At 35.3% G+C, this 17,440-nt stretch overlaps 1 protein-coding gene across 1 annotated transcript; it reads right to left on the reverse strand.

Moving 5' to 3' along the window:
• Window positions 1-2,412: 2,412 nt before the first annotated feature.
• Window positions 2,413-3,301, reverse strand: LOC141388123 (uncharacterized). The gene is made up of 4 exons (XM_073958166.1): window positions 3,118-3,301; window positions 2,918-3,049; window positions 2,777-2,853; window positions 2,413-2,691 (listed from the first exon to the last, which is right to left on the reverse strand). Exons 1-4 carry the CDS (start codon window positions 3,299-3,301, stop codon window positions 2,413-2,415), a joined length of 672 nt encoding a protein of 223 aa, XP_073814267.1.
• Between the last annotated feature and the right edge of the window lie 14,139 nt (window positions 3,302-17,440).

Below are 17,440 nucleotides of genomic sequence, written 5' to 3' on the forward strand. Positions count from 1 at the left end.
TCAAGATTGATCAGTTTAGCTTTTATTCGAATTGTAGCAAGTCCTTCATACGTGGCGCCAGACTAACTGGAAATCAGCAACTTATACTTAATCATGGCACCTATATACAGTGCGTCCCCTTTATGTGTGGTTGTGACCCATTTCCCTGTCCATCATATTTTCTGTATGACTGTAATAACGGTTTCCTACGTTTGCAGGAGTCAAGTAGGAATAGGGTTAAGTTCGGCTGGGCCGTACGTATTATACCACCCACCATATCGGGAGGTACTGTTCTATTGGGGCTATATCAAAACGTGGGCTGATATATAGCCCATTTTAAATACCAACCATCATTAGAATAATAAAATATGATAAAGAGCTTTCTTATATATAGCGTTTTATTTCATATAAGCATTTTACTAAAGGAAAATCAGTAGTGGTTTGCATTTTAACAGCCTCAAATGCCCTTGTCATTCATATGATGCTCTCCCGAGTGGGAGCATGTTTTGCTCTCAATGCAGTTAATGTACGAATGGTATTGGCACCGCAGTTCTGCGCTAAAGTACGAGGAATTATGTCCAAGGCTTCGGCGACAGCAGGTGCGAGTCAAAAGTTCCTACAAAACCATTTGGCACCACCATCAGGAACGAAATTGGTAGCTTTGGGATCCTTGCATTTGTTTGGGAAGTTATCATAACCAATTTTATTGATTTCAAAGAGACCAGCTCCAGACCGACATCCTCTGCTGACATTTCTGGTAGCACGCAGGCACGGGCAATGCGCAAGTTACAACTTTTACCCAAATGTCTAATGGGAGTATTAAAAATATTATTAAAAAAAATTAAAACAAATACAAACTGACAGGATTTCAAATGAACAAAACTTGTTGCATTTGCTATTATAATATTTGCAGTTATAAGCAAACCAGATTCAGAGTTGTTTTTTTTTTTTGAAATTTTGTGAACCTGCCCAATCTTTTAATAATTGAACCATGGGCGTTAGTGTCACTACAGCAAGTCGTGTAGTTAAGGAAACGTCGACTGCTTTAGCCTCAATGTCAAAGGATTATATTAAATTTCCATCTAATGTGAACGGAATGCAAAAGACATCGTCAGATTTCTTTTCTATTGCAAAATTTCCAAAAGTTATTGGAGCCATTGATTGTACCCACGTCCATATTCAATCTTCCGGAGGAAATGACGGCTACTGCAACCAAAATGGCAGTTATCGTGGCATGTGCAGTTCTTCACAATATAGCCATAATAGAGAAGGACCCACTTCCGCCAACTGAGACTGAACTAATACCTGAAGAAGATTTTCCAGATTATATGGAGGACACTTAAGTTATAAATCAAGCCAATTCATTTGCAAGAACGATTTTGATTGAAAATTATTTTAAAAGGTACATTCAAAGTTTAGGTTGCCAACTAATTTTTTTATGATAAAACTGTGTGCTATAGTTTTCCTGGTACTGGCTTGGTACCTTTCTTATTGCCACGTTCTTCTATCCGTTTTTCGATTTCTTCCAAATTTAAACGTAACATGAAGATAGAATATTTTCGTTCGCAGCATATCCGACGAATACTTCGAAGTGTTACAAACAGAATGGCAACGATATTTATACCCTCCTCTTATGGTGGACGATGTAAAACTATTAGTTTGCTGTACTGTAACAATTACATTACGAGACTGATTTAATATATTCGCGGTGCACACTAGAAGTAATTTCACTGAAATTTTTGACATGAAATTAAAAAAATGTAAAATAAAACGGACTGTTTGTTTTATACGAACAGTAAAACAAAGCAAAATTGGCGAACGCACAAAAGCGTGTTTTTCCAAAAAAAAAAAACAAAATTTCTTGTACAAATTGCATTGAAATGACTCTATTGTGAGCCGGAACATTCATATCTGCGGCTTTGAATACAAGACAGTACTACAACACACACACAGTATAGCCATATACAGAAAACTATTGCTGTTTTTGCTTTACACTACGTTCACTTTTACGAAATACAGGGGATCTCAACTCTAAAATCCATTACTTATGCGAAAATTAAATTTCTTAATTTTTTACTATTTTTCTGATATCATAAATAAAAAATGTTATCATAGTTACAATTAGTAGCTTTTTTGTACGTTCTGGAAAAGAAATTGTATTTGTACTTCAGTTAATACTTCAGTATTTGAAATCTACTTTCAGCCTTTTAACGAATGCGGATTAACTAAAACTCCGGTTTAAAATTTTTTTCGACCAACTGTATTTGTACTTCAGTTTTTTTCAATGTTTATATTCAGTCTTTTAAAGAAGGCACAATGTTAATTATTTATAATTCTAAACTATGTAACAAAAAATACAATGAATTAAAAAAAGAAGATCAATAAAGCAAAATATGAATTACGCTTAATATTTTAATTTCGTTCCCTCGAATTCTAGCTGCAAAATTTCATTTTTAGCTTCAAGGAAGACATCTCTTGTTCATGTTTCTCTTGAGCACGTATGTTTTCTTGTTCATGCTTCTCCTGAGCACGAAGGTTTTCATTCTTGTAAAAGCTCTGCTGTAAAAGAACAAGTTCAATCTTTTCTTCTTCTAAATTACGTTTCCTTTTGCCACCGGTAACAAGCACATTTGATTTAGGCTTTTTTAAAGACTGGGGTCCAAAGTAGGTCGACCAGTCGTTTCTTTCTATGGTAATATTCATGTTGTTGTTCTAAATATATATACAAATGTTAAGTTAAATAAAACAAGTCTCCCTAAAGTTAAAATGTTGGTTTGGGACCCACTGTGGAACTTACATTTTCCTTATTGCTTTCCTCAATAAATTCATTGTCGGTATCTAGCTCACAGTAATCAGTGACATCAGGTTCAATAACTACAACGAAAATATACAATTTGCGTACATTTGTTTAACCCTTCATTTTCTCTTATGACCTTACTAAAATCGCTCTCATAAGTATTTTCAAAGCCTGTTGCCGAATCTCCCAGCGTGGACGCAATTTTCTCCGAAACAGTAGACACTTTACCGGTCACCAATCCACCACCCGTACGATAAGTCTGTAACTTCTGTTCTGCAATTTCACTTTTTGACAGACGTTTCATAACGTCATATTTATCACGTAGTGTCCTCCAAGTCGACGTGTTCCAATATTGGCTGCAAAGTCGTCCTCAATTTTCTTCCAGGCTTCTTCTTTTTGCTTCCAAACAACGGAATCTGATTTTTTGTTTTCGATAACATTTCTTTGTTCCTCTACTACATTTACAAGCAGGAGCTCTTCCTCTTTTGTACAATTTTTTGCACGTTTTCTTTTACAGGTTTCCATTGTGGCTTAAGATTGTTTTTGCAAGAATAAATAATTTTTTTCTTTCACAAAATAAATCACAAATTTGTTTTGTTTTCTTTAAGTAAAATGAAGATGCCACTATGATAAAAAAACATTTAATACCAGTTACATCTGCAAAAAGTAACCATTTTGTTGCCACATGTCTGAAAAACTGACATTTACTTTAAAGGGAAGTTGTAATAATGAAAACCGGTTAAATTCTACTTTTTACCTAACTTTATTTAAAGTACGGTATAACTAAAGTTTCCTTAAAAGATAAGATGTAATAACGGGCCATACATTTAGATGGCAGACCGTGTTCAAAAACATAGAAAAGCTTTACAATCAAATATTTTATTTAAGGAATGGATAAAAATATATATGTGCAATTACTTAAGTTTCCTGTTCTTGTTTAACAATTGATAATCGGGGCAGTTCGCATTTCTACGTATGTACGTGAAGTGGTGAACATTAAATAAATATAACATTTCTTTTATTTCGTCCAATGAAAATAATTTTTTTGAGTGAGCCATATACAGATTTGCTTTTAAACAATATATCTGAACTATGAATATGAACTGTGTGATATGATAGTCTCACAAATGTTAACAATTTAGTAAATTTTGATAGAGGTGAAAAATTATGGACTGTTTGAATTTGTAGGTCAAATTGTCCTGTTTAAAAAATCTGGAATATATGTTAAAAGAAAACATTTTATTCTCTCCAAAAAAATCATATTTTACGGAAGATTAAACTGAACTTGAACCACATAAAACCACTGGTCGTTTTAACGCCGCAAAGATTGATTGCAAACATTGACGTAAATTCGGGTATTTTCTCATATTTTTGCATTTGATTATGGTATTAGCTGCTATCTGTCATCCCACGTAAGTGGATCAAAAAATAATTCTGTTTGTAATTTCGAATTTTGATGAATTTGAATATTCCATGTAAATTTAGATTTTTTTACATAAGCACATTATGTGACTCCATTTTACGACATCCTGGAAATAAATGAAGTGCATTAACATATGCTTTTTCCGTCATTTGCTTAGGTATACACCGCACGAAATAACATATCACACAAAAATAATCATGTATTTTCACTTTTTTATGGTCTGAGTGTTTTTGTTTTTCTCCGTATACAAAAACCATATAAAAGTGTTTTATTTTCGGTAGTTTATGAAAAAAAAACTGGGTTGCTTATATTAGTATTGGTGTTTCGTGCATTGCTTAGAATAAGTGACGCAGCACCGAGTGGATTATTCATACATTTGTCAGATCGTACTCAAAAATCTAGAAAAGCATGGGCATCAAAAATTTTATTAGAGAAATAGATAAAAACATGTATGTTCGATTTTTTAAATTTTTGTCTTCTTCTTCGTATGCACGTGAAGAGGTGGACATTAAAGTAAGCATAACATTCTTTATTTTGTTTTTCAAAATAGTCAGTCTTAATCCCATAGTCGCTTTTATTTCCAGCAATGAAAATTAATTTTTGGTCTGCTCCAGAATTCATTTGCGTCATTTGCTTACATATACACACACGCACGAAATAACACATACACAATCACAAGTACACAATAATTTTAATTTTAAAAAATTCACAGCACAAATGTTTTTCAACTAATTCAAAACCAAAAATCTATTATTTATTTTCACTTTTTTATTTGTGTATTTTTGTTTTCCTTCACATATAAAACTACATAAAAGATTTGCATTTTCGGTAGCGTTTCTAAAAAGGCTGTATTTTACGCAAATTTTTCTCGTGGTAAAACTGGAAAAATAGTTGGTTAAAACATCCTTTTTTAATTTCCACGATGAAAACTTTGTTTATGCGATGGTAATCAAACTATGTGTAAACAATATATAAAGAAATTGTGCCATACGCCACGGGTTGCATTTAGTCTGGCTTGTTATGTCATAGATTCAATAGTATGTTTTGAACATGGTATAATTTGTCATCAATTTTCGACGGATGCAAGAAAGTTGGAGAAAACCAATAATGTAAAGTGAAATAGCTGAATTAATAAACAGTGCAAAAAATAATATAATAGTTTTGCGTTGCATCGTTATTTACAAAGTACATAAAGCATTTAAAATATTTTAAACAAAACATTTGTAGAGTTGCAAAAGTGAGAGATACGCATGAGATGCCAATTTGGTGATTTTTCCGCTACTTGTCGCCAAAGTAGCGACTTTGCCTGTTTAAGGTAGCGGCTGTAGTGATTTTTCCGCAACCTTGATCATTGTTAGCATTTCTTAAAGCGAAGGAAAAGAATAGCGGACTTTTCTATATAGGAGTTGATGTGTATGGAAATTAACTGACAAACGTATGTGCGTGTGTGGGTATGTAATTTGTTCTTCTTTCCGATTAGTTTTCTTTACTCGTTGTACTAAGGCTTTCGTTGCTTTTTTGTCTTTTTATATTTTAAAAGTAAAAAAAAAATGTATGTAAGTTGTGCTGCGAGTGGAATATCCATACATTTAGATGGTGTTTAAAAATATAGAAAGGCATTAGAATTAAATATTTTATTGAAGAAATGGTCAACAATATGTATATGCGATTTATTAATTTGTCTCTTCTTGTTTAAAAATTGATAATCAGGGCAGTGCATCCGTGCGTGTAAACAGTATGTATGCACTCTGTGATAGTCTCACAAATGTTAGCTTCGTTCTAGAACTAACAAGTTTTTACACATTTAAATACGTTCCCGTACATCAAATAGTTGCAAAATATTCACTTCTTTTTGAACAAAAATGGCGCTGACTAGCTTTCTCTTTAGAAACTTTTTACGCGACAAATTTGAGCGAGCAAATATGTGCAACATGTTTGCCGCCTTCTGATTGGCAGACACGCCGACTTTGACATTTGTTCCAGATTTTTTGACGTTTCTGTCATTGTTCCGTTCCCGTACATTTTGGAAAAATGTGTGCGTTGAACTCATTCATGACATTTTTCTCTTTTGCACATTTTACCATTAAAAAAGTAATGGAACGAAGCTGTTAACAATTCAGTAGATTTTGATGAAAATGAAAAATTGTGGACGGTTTGAATTTATTTGTCTCCTTAAATTTATGCTGTGTACATATTAGTGTTCATATTGAACTTGAAAAGAAATATGATTAGTTTATAAATTTGATTTCCTTGCATCTATGTGTATGGAAAGGTATGTAAGGTTTATTCTAGGAGAGTGAAGTAGAAAGGGGAATAGCAGCGAGAAAATGAATCGGAACGAATATGAAATCAAGAATGATTTTTTGTTGGCTTAACATATGTGTACTCTTTCTTTGTTCTTAGGAAATCTTGCCTTTTGTGGGTATTACACAGCTTGTGTATGTTATGCATGTTGATCACAAATGATTTATCCAAAGAATAATATATTGACGGGATTCGACGAGAACATCTTTAAAACTTAACACGTCACAGATTAAAATGTAACTGCACAGTGGGTCAAAATAACAAAAATTACCTCCAAAATTTTAGGCTGAACCACATTTAGAGCAAGTCTAAATTAAAACACATGTTCGAGTTAGTGTATAGCAAGATTGTCATCAAAAATACATATATGTCAGGGTTTAAATATAAGCCTTGCAAAATGTGAAATAAAGTTGCATATTGTACCTCCAGTCAGATATTGTATGACTTCCCCCCAGGAGTAAATAACAATGGTCATCATTTGTTTGTTCGTATACATACATTTTCTCTCTCTACGTTATGTTAGTAGGTTAGAGTTTGATACATTGACCCACATATAATTATTGTCAACGTTAATGTAGCCAATTCTCCTACATTTCATTAAATGTAAATAAATCTGTAATATTCAATACTCCAAGAATATTTCATTTTTTCATGTAAATGTTCTCCATTGTTATGCTCTCTAAACTCCATGTTAGTGGGTTGGATATCGGTTACAATTTCGACTTCACTATCCTAGAATAAATGTAACTTACCTTTCCATACACATAGATGTAGGGAAATCAAATTTGTAATCTAAATATATTCCTTTTCAAGGTCAATATGAACATAAATATATATACGCAGCATAAATTTAAAGAGAGCTGAATGACATACATACAAACTTTATGCCTCAATAATGGTAATCGATTTCTTATTTGTACATATTGGTTCCCCATTCCCCTTAATACTCCTAATCATATTTGCATTCATATCCAAACCCATTGACAACATCAGTTTAAAGTAGCCAAAAATTCAATCCACACTTCAATTCAATATTAAAGACTTTACTGGAAAGTTTTGAAGAAAACACACGCGTTTAGTTACGGCTCCGATAAAAACATTAATAACAACACTTACAAAAGTCCGGTGAATACGAAAGCACATTCCAAACAAGGCACTAAAACTGCGGCACACAGTGAGAATCGCCAACCAAGGATTACATGGTGAAGTAAAATATATTAATCAAAAATTATTTTACATTTTATACAAAAATTATTGGAAATATAAAATCACAAATTTCACTCAAAGAGTTCGAACAAAAACACAACCAGCTGATCTCTCTCAATAATAATACTGGTTGTAAGTGATAGAGTTCCCACAATCTCAACAACAGTTCACAGCTGATCAGCCTTTTGGTCTACGGCGTTGCCATCTGAACCTGTTTTGCAGGCAGTACCACATCACAATTAATTTTATTGCAGTTAAAAGGCATTGCCATCCCCAACATAACTAAAATAAGGACTGTCCGGGATGTCTCAAACACCACTCACTTCAAAATCGAATTTTACGTTCCAGTCGGCAAAAAGAACGTTGACAGAAACCTCACCTGATGAAATGCCGTGTTCTTCGAAAAAATTAGTTGGAAACGTAGAAGTATCTGATCTAATGATGATGATGCAAAAATCCATGGAGTCGATAATGGAAGATAAATTAAAAAACGTCTCGACTAAAGACGATATAGAAAATATAAGAACCCACATTTCAAATATCGATAAGAAATGTGAAGAATTGAAGACGGAGAATCAGACATTACGACATGAGATCGATAATCTCAGAGCGGAACGCAGTAGAGATCATGACAAAATTCGTTATCTGATCGAACAAAGTAAACGCAAAAACATCATATTTAAGGCAATTGCTGATAAAGGCTCCCCAAAGAAAGCAGTAGAGGATATATGTAAAAATGTACTCAAACTGGGCAATGTGAAAGTCATAACAGCTAGAGTATTATATAGAAATAATGGAAAGATGGGTGTAGTGGCTGAATTGCAAGCCGAAGATATGGTCACGACAATCTTTAGAAATGCAAAACATCTTGCGGGAACAGGCATTAAACTGGAAAGAGACTTAAGTGAAGAAAAACAGCAAGACCGAAAGGTACTAATGGAGTTGAAATCAGCGATTCTTCAAATAGACAAAACACATAAGATCTTCGTGAAGAACGATAGCATTAAAATTGGCACCAAATGGATGCACTTCTCAAAAACCAGAGAGCTGATGTCGGGTAAAAACAAAGCTGAATCAGTAATAAAAGAATTGTACGGTAACAAATTAGATAATATACAAATGGATTATGCTTATTTGTTAAACAATATCAATCAAAAAAACTAATTTGTAGCAATGTATGTAGAAGCAACCCCTCACAAGAAGAACATATATTAAAAATCCTTTCATACAATGTCCACGGGCTCGAAAATAAAATGTTATTCCCTGAATTTTTTAAATATATATGTGAATTTGATGTATTTGCTTTACTGGAAACCCATATAAGTCGAGAAAAATTTGAGAAGTTTCAAAAATATTTTAATGGATACACTTTATACTGACAATCAGCATTAAGAAACAGTCGATTTGGAAGAGGAATCGGTGGTATGCTTATTGGGGTCAAAACTTCGCTAAAAACCATTGGTTTCAAACACACATATGAAAATAAATCTGACATAAACTATATACACATGGAAATGGAAAATAGCATTATCGTCAATATTATACCACTTTACCTCAGACAGTCTACCTGGGTAGAAGACTTTGAAAAGCTAGACATATTTCTAAAGGAAAATGATATTGAAAACCCTATAATAATCGGAGACCTAAATATCAGAATCGGACTAATGCAGGTGGAAATTGGAGAAGTGCATAGATCGATGTTTTCCGCGGGATTGGAAGAAAGAAAGTCAAAGGACACTCAAACAAATCCGAGGGGAAAGAATTTCCTTGAATTTTGTCATGACCACGGACTAGTGATAACAAATGGAATGACTAAAGGAGACGAATATGGAGAATTTACGTTTGTTAGCTCAATTGGAACATCTGTAAATGATATATGTGCTGTCTCACAGAATGTTCTTACTCACATACATAAATTTACAGTAGAAAACCAGATCTGGTCTGACCATATGCCTGTAATACTGTCTTTGATAGCCAAAACAAACATTAAAACTGATAGTACAAACTCCCTCCTGCCAAAATTAAGATGGAACATGAACAAAAAGCATGCATATCATTCTAAAGTGACAGAATTGATAGAAAGAAGAAACACACAAGGTGTCTTAAGCTTCTCCAATATAGCTGATATAATAAACAAAGCCACGAAAGAATGTTTTGGGAATCCCCCAGTATTTGAGAAAAAAGAAAGATGGTTTAACTTAAAATGCCATAATGCGAGGAAAAAAACCTTTAAGTGTCTTAATGAATTTAGAAAGCATAGTACAAATGAGAACAAGATGAAATACAATGAAAGTAATCGACTCTACAAAGAGATATGCTACAAAGCAAAACAGAAATATTATATTGCTTTAGATAAGAAATTAGATATCATTCAAGACAGCAAAGACTGGTGGAAGCTTGCTAAAGAAATAAGGAGTGATTGCAATACAGCAGGCATATATGTTGCAACAGATGAACTAAAAATATACTTCGAAAATCTACTTAATCAGCCAAAAATATCCCCCGATATGCAATATGCTCGAATGTATCTGGTAGACGAAGATTTAGACAAACCAATTAGCTTTATTGAAGTAAAAGATGCTCTGAGAAAGGCGAAAACGAACAAGGCTCCTGGTGAAGACCGTATCCCGTATGAGTTTTTCAAATACGCTCCGGATATACTCTTACATGAAATAGTTAAATCTTGCGACAACATGTACACGAGCGGAGAAATAGACGCATCATTCGTCAACAGTATAATCTATCCAATATTCAAAAAAGGAGATAACACACAGGCATCTAATTACAGGGGCATATCGTTTATGAACTGTTTACCGAAGATACTAATGGGAATTTTGACGGAACGATTATACAAATGGGTTGAAAAATACAATAAATTAAATGAATACCAATCTGGATTCAGGAAAAATTATTCCACATGTGACAACATTTTTAATCTTACTTCCATCATTCATTTAAACTGGCTCAAGAAGAAAAAAACGTATGCTTTCTTTGTCGACTTTAAAGCGGCATTCGACAGCGTTTCTAGGAAATCCCTCATATATAAGCTGAATAACATAGGAGTTTCAACCAAAATGTTACAATTCATAGAACGTGTTTACAAAGAAACTAATTTCATGATATGGAACGGTATAGAACTTTCCAAAAAGTTTTCTACGTCAGCTGGTGTAAAACAGGGTTGTCTGTTGTCACCATTGTTATTCGCAATATACTTGGATGACCTACATGATTACATTGGAGGTGGTATAGAGATCGGCGACCTAAATATACGAGTATTGCTTTATGCTGACGATATCGTCATTATCGCAAATGAAGTACACGTATTACAAAAAATGATAAAAAAGTTAGAAACGTACTGTGATACCTGGAATATGACTGTTAATTTGAACAAATCCAAGATAATGGTATTCCGAAAAGGGGGAAGGATATCAAAAAATGAGAAATGGTACTACAAAAATCAACTCATAGAGATCACATCAGAATTTACCTACCTCGGAATGCTTCTAACACCCTCACTTTCATTCAAAAAACATGTTCAGAAAAGAAACAATTTGTCGAAAACCAGCATAAATTCTACATGGCACTGTTTTCTCAATAAAGGGGACATATCCATTACATCAAAGTGGAAACTTTCCCAGCAGTGTGTAGATCCATACAGCAATATGGAGCGCAGATATGGGGATATGAACTCTTTGAAGAAATTGACAAATTGGATGTTTACTTTTGGAAGAAAGTTCTAAGACTACCAAACTTCACACCATCTTATATCCTGAGATTGGAAATAGGAACGGAGAATAATCACATTTTCGCATTAAATACACACTTAAACTACATAACTCGTGTACTATTCGACTATGGGGATAATCGATTACCAAAAAAGCTTGCAAACAGAATTTTACAAAATCAAATCTATTGGGCAAAAGACGTTAATGTACTCCTAACTGAAAACTGTATTGAACCGTTTTATATAAACAACACTAAGAGTCAAATCATTGCTAAGAGAGACTCTCTTATAGAGACATTGATCTTAAAATATCGGGTCGATCAAATGAATAAAGCCAATCAGACATGTCGGTTTTACAACAAGCTAGAACCAGCTGCCGGTCAGATGTACATAACATCCCAAACAACACCACAAGAACAAATGTGGATATTTAAAGCCAGAAGTGATATGCTTAAACTCAACTTTAATAGATATGAACCCAATAGAAACCCCATATGTTCACTTTGTAATATGATGGAAATAGAAACTCTTCAACACTTCTTATGTCGTTGTCCAACATTGAAGGAATTTAGAATTATGTTCTTCCAAAAGGGGTTGCTGCAGGAAGAAGAATTGATAAACATATTAAACGGATATATTATAAACTGGAATCAGTTATCAAAATTTATAAAAACTTGTACACAATACAGAAATCAATTAATATCTGAATTCAACTTGTAGATTAAATTCGAATCTTTTCCAAAACTTGTTGATTAATTTTACCATATAGTAGGCAGACGACAATAAATCAATGCCTCAATTGTAAAAACACAATTTTATTATTTTTTATTTATCTTCTTGTCACTTACATATATTGCTTAGCATTTAACAAGAAAATGTAAAACTGTTTTAAAAACTAAATAAAAAATATACTACTACTACTACTAAAGACTTTTTCACCTTCATCTAATAATAATAATAAACAAATCGATAAAATCGATTGACTGATGCTATGTGATATCGTCGCTATAATAAAATAGCATCAGACACGCATACTCATATTTTGCAGCACACATGATTAGAAAAGAGAATAAGCAACAAAGTTTCAACGGCTTAGCCAGGTTTTCAGCAAACAATTGTTTTTGAGATCAGGGTTACCAGTGTAATGCATTTAAAATCACGACAAAGGACATGTGAATTTTTGGTGAAGCCGTTTAATATACATTTTTTATTTTTAAACAATAATAATTAGTATTCTTTAGGTTCTACCATATGAGGCATTATGACATTAAATGACACCTTTTCTGTTAATGTGTTGGCAACTCTAATCAGAAAAACACACTCTGCTGCTATTTCCCTACGACAAATGATCAGCCGACTGCTAAATATGAAGCTTTTGTCGATTATGCCTAACGAAAAATTGATTAGGCGTAGAAAACGAAATAAGCAAAAGTTCACAAAAATAAATATGCGTTCGGTTACTTATTTAGCCGTGTGTGTCAATATTGTGTAGCAGTTGAAGCAGTAGATGCTGGCTTTTAGACCCTGTTATTTACTTAAAGTAAAAAAATAAAGAAATAAGTGACGTTGACAACAGTGCTATCGAGGACTCATATACAAAATAAAGAATGTATATGGATCGCAATGCGAAAGAAAGCAACAGTACAATACTTACCTCACATGACGATTTTAGTAATTCTAGTCTAGCTATATGTAAATATTTTTTAACTTTGTTTTTACGTATTTTGCGAAAGTGGTATGTTGCTGTTTTTGTAATATTATGTATACCTCGGTGATAATAATAAATGATTGTGTATCCATCTGTATCCCCCGTCAGGGGTAACAATCTTGACGCGATGCGGGGGCTTAGGTCACAATTTTCCGTGCTCGACATGTCATTACGAATGAAGACCTAGTATTCATTCTACATGACATCTTGTACACAGGAAAGTGTGACTGACCAAAGGTTATCCACCTTTGTCACGACCCAAGCAGGCGAACTGATAATCCACAGCTCACCCTTAGGAGAATGACATATATATACACTTTTAAGATCAAGGTGATGGAGTTGTGCCGAGGATCTGAATGGCCGACAAGTGTCTAAAGAAGTCTGGTCGCTAGCAACTCCCCCTCGACGCCAGGGCACGGGGGTACTTATAATTAGCCTAGTCTGCGCAAGCCGTCACTGCGCACGATGGTCCATCCCCTTACGGCACACTCGTGGGAACAATCTATGGAAAAAAATACTACAAAACAAACAAAAACCAAAACAAAACTACCCCTCGGCTGCAGTGTGGCAACTCATCCGAGGATGAACTTTTAGCCTCCAGCCAGGAGCTGGCAGCTAGCCAACCAAGTGTAGTCAGCACTGCAAACAGCTCTGACTCACTTCAGCAACATAAAACTAATACACAAACTCTAACCGTCACTGAAGATGGTCAGTCTAACAAAAAGAAAAAAAGCCCTTCCGACGTTCGTAAGGCCCTGTACCAGAAGGCAAAATATATTCTCAGCAAAATTGCTAAGAATGCTGCAGAAGGTACAGTCCATGAACGGGATGAAGAAGGCAAGATTACCTACACTAAAATCGTAGAGGAATACGAAAAAGCTAAAGCCTCTAAAAACGATCAACCAACATCCTCCAAGGGTGAACGCTCTCGCACAGAGGACAATAAGCCCGCAAAGAGGAAAAAGTTAAAGCATAACACCACTGCCTCTTCAACAATAAAACGCCCATTCAACGAAGTCGTTAAAGATAACCTGATGGTTGCCGTGGCCAACGACGGATAACTTTAGGGGATGGCAAGATGTCATTGATCTAACCTTAGTATCCGATAAACGACATATTGAAATTGCTAATTGGATGGTATCCGATAAGAATTCTTTCTCAGATCACAATTGGATACTATTTAATATATCTGAAAAAGAAACGCCAACAAATTGCTTTCTCAACCCCAAAAGAACAAACTGGGAGAAATTTAATAGGGTTTTAAAAGATAAACTTCCCAGCTCTCCTCAAAAAGGCGACACTACAACATATATTGACAAAGCTGTATATATTCTGGAGAAATCACTAGACACAGCCTTTAAAGTATCCAGTACAATGACACGATCGAAAAAACACTATCCACCATAGTGGACATCCGAACTCTCTAAACTGCGTAAAGAGTCACGGAAAGCTTTCAATGCCAGCTACCAAAGCGGATCCTGGCAGTCATACAAGGATAAGCTAAAGGAGTACAAAAAAAGCCATAGCCAAAGCAAAAAAGCAATCATGGGTTGATTTTTGCGGATCGCTAGAAAACACCAAAGATACAGCCAGACTAAGCAAAGTTATGGCAAAAGGTCATTCGAATCCTACCTATATAAAGAGAAACAACGGCACCTGGTCCGAAAACTCAGCGAATCTCTTGAAATCCTTCTTACCACGCACTTCCCCGTCTGCTCGGACAGTACCGAAGAAATGCGACCCACTACAGCTGTAGATAATAACAACAGTGAAGTTGATAAGATAGTAAGTCCAAATAAAGTCACGGGGGCTATAAACAGCTTCTCTCCCTACAAATCTCCAGGACCAGATAGAATCATACCAAAAATGCTACAATGTGCAGAGGAAATAATAAATCCCTGGCTAGTATACATCTATAGTAGATGTATATCTCTTAACTACGTTGCAACGAGTTGGAGACAGGTAAAGGTTGTCTTCTTACCCAAAGCAGGAAAACGTAGTCACGAAAATGCTAAAGACTTCAGACCAATAAGCCTTTCATTATTTCTTCTTAAGACGCTCGAAAGACTCATCGACGTGTATATTCGAGAAAAGATGGAGAACTCAAACATCATATCTTCTAGCCAACATGCTTATATTAAAGGGCGCTCGACGGATACAGCCCTACATGAAGTCGTTAGGACTATAGAGAAGTCCTTAGAACACAAACAATTTACTTTAGCTGCTTTCCTAGACATAGAAGGTGCCTTTAACAACGTCAGTACATCAGCTATAAAACAAGCACTAGATAACTTCGGCGTGGAACCGCTCATCAGTAGTTGGATTACCACCATGCTGCAAAGCAGAGTTATTAATGCCACACTGGGAAACAGTACACTGTCAAAGCACATGAACAGAGGAACTCCACAGGGAGGAGTTATCTCGCCATTACTTTGGCTCCTTGTCATCAATGAAATTCTAAATAAACTTGACCACATGGGGATTAAGGTGGTTGCCTATGCGGACGATGTGGTAATACTCGTCTCTGGTTTGTTACCGACCGTAATAAGTGACATTATGAGCGGAGCCCTGAGATCGCTAGATACTTGGGCCACAAGATGTGGTCTGGGAGTGAATCCAGGGAAAACTGAGATGGTGCTATTCACCACAAAGACCAAATATGCAATACCTAATCTACCAAGACTGCGAGGTCAGGAAATACCCCTATCAGACCATGCAAAGTACCTAGGAATCATCCTAGATTCAAAGCTATCATGGAAACGTAACGTGGAACACCGTGCTCACAAAGCAACCGTTGCATATTACGCATGTCGCAAATTGTTTGGAAGCCGATGGGGCCTCAAACCTAAAATGGTGTTATGGATGTACACCAGCATAATCAGACCAATTCTCACATATGGAGCACTAGTGTGGTGGCCAGCAGTTGACAAGAAAGCAACACAGAAAAAACTATACAGCATAAAAAGATCTGCATGCATCGGGGCAACAGGGGCGATGCGAACGTGTCCGGCCGAAGCCCTCAATATAATGATGCACATTTTGCCAATTGATCTACACATCAAAGCAACAGCAACATGTAATGCGGTAAGTCTCCGAGCTCTAGGAATGTGGAGAGACAGAGCTTACGGACATGCGTGCATGCTTCAAAAACTTCCGAAAGAAATAACAACCACTGCTGATTACTGCGTACCTACATTGGATTTTGATCAGCCTTTTGTAATCAAATTTCCAAGCATAAGAGAATGGAGTAATGGATCACCATTGATAGCATATGACACTAAGGTATACACGGACGGCTCCAAGATGAAATGTGGAGTCGGATCCGCTGTGTTTTCGGAAGAAGCAAACATATACACATCTACAAAGCTACCTGAGTACTGTAGTGTCTTTCAAGCGGAGATACTGGCAATAAAGGAGGCCTGTACTGAACTTTTACAGCATCACACAGCAAACTCAATAGGAATCTTCGTCGACAGTCAAGCGGCGCTCCTAGCACTAAAATCCAACGCTGTCACATCAAAGCTAGTGAAAGATTGTAAAGAAGAACTTGCCAAACTAGGGCGTCTGTCAAGAGTAGTTCTCACTTGGATCCCGGGCCACAAGGGACTTGCTGGGAACGAAAAAGCAGACGAGTTAGCTAGAGCAGGATCCGCCTCTAACGAACTCCCAAAGGCGTCAGTCGCAATTCCAATGGGAGTAGTTAAAGGGGATATCTTCAAACACTATCTATCACTGGCTGAAAGTAGATGGGACAAAACGGCAACATGCAAGATATCAAAATTAACGTGGCCTCAATACAACGCCAAACGAACTAAGTTCCTAATCAATCAAACGCGACGGAACCTTGCAAGACTTATTGCAGTGTTAACCGGTCACCGAATAACAGGAAACCCTTTGGTAAATAAATGTATGTATATTGTGCAGCGAGTGGAATATTCATAGGCCCGTTATTATATGTGATCGATAGTTAAAGAAATTATGTTATCGGACAGATAAACCAGTTTTGGTTACTACGAGTTCCATTTACCTATGAACTGTCCGATAAGCAAAAGGTTAGACCATCTTCCTTATAACTTTTAAAGTTGAGGTTACTCAATTCATGTTGCCATATTTTTTATTAATATGGCAATAACAGCAAAATATATTCAAATAAAAAATTTAGAATAGAAATCGTTTGTATTATATTGAAGAATTGGATGATATTTACGAAAATATTCAGCCAAAAATAAGAGCAGCAAAAACATTCCGTCAACAAGTGGACTATATTAAATTTTTTGATGAAAAGGAGTTTGTAAAAAG

The sequence above is a fragment of the Musca autumnalis genome, unplaced genomic scaffold (genome assembly GCF_047663935.1).
Source record: "Musca autumnalis isolate F117 unplaced genomic scaffold, ASM4766393v1 scaffold_6, whole genome shotgun sequence".
In the NCBI taxonomy this organism is placed as follows: Eukaryota; Metazoa; Arthropoda; class Insecta; order Diptera; family Muscidae; genus Musca; species Musca autumnalis.

Bases quoted from the DNA above. Each gene is read 5' to 3' on its own strand.
- LOC141388123 (XM_073958166.1), bottom strand. From the start codon at position 3,301: ATGGAAACCTGTAAAAGAAAACGTGCAAAAAATTGTACAAAAGAGGAA. The intron at 3,050-3,117 runs GTCGACTTGGAG...GTGAAATTGCAG, and splicing joins TGCAGCCAATATTGGAACAC to AACAGAAGTTACAGACTTAT. The intron at 2,854-2,917 runs GTAAGGTCATAA...TTTTCGTTGTAG, and splicing joins TACTTATGAGAGCGATTTTA to TTATTGAACCTGATGTCACT.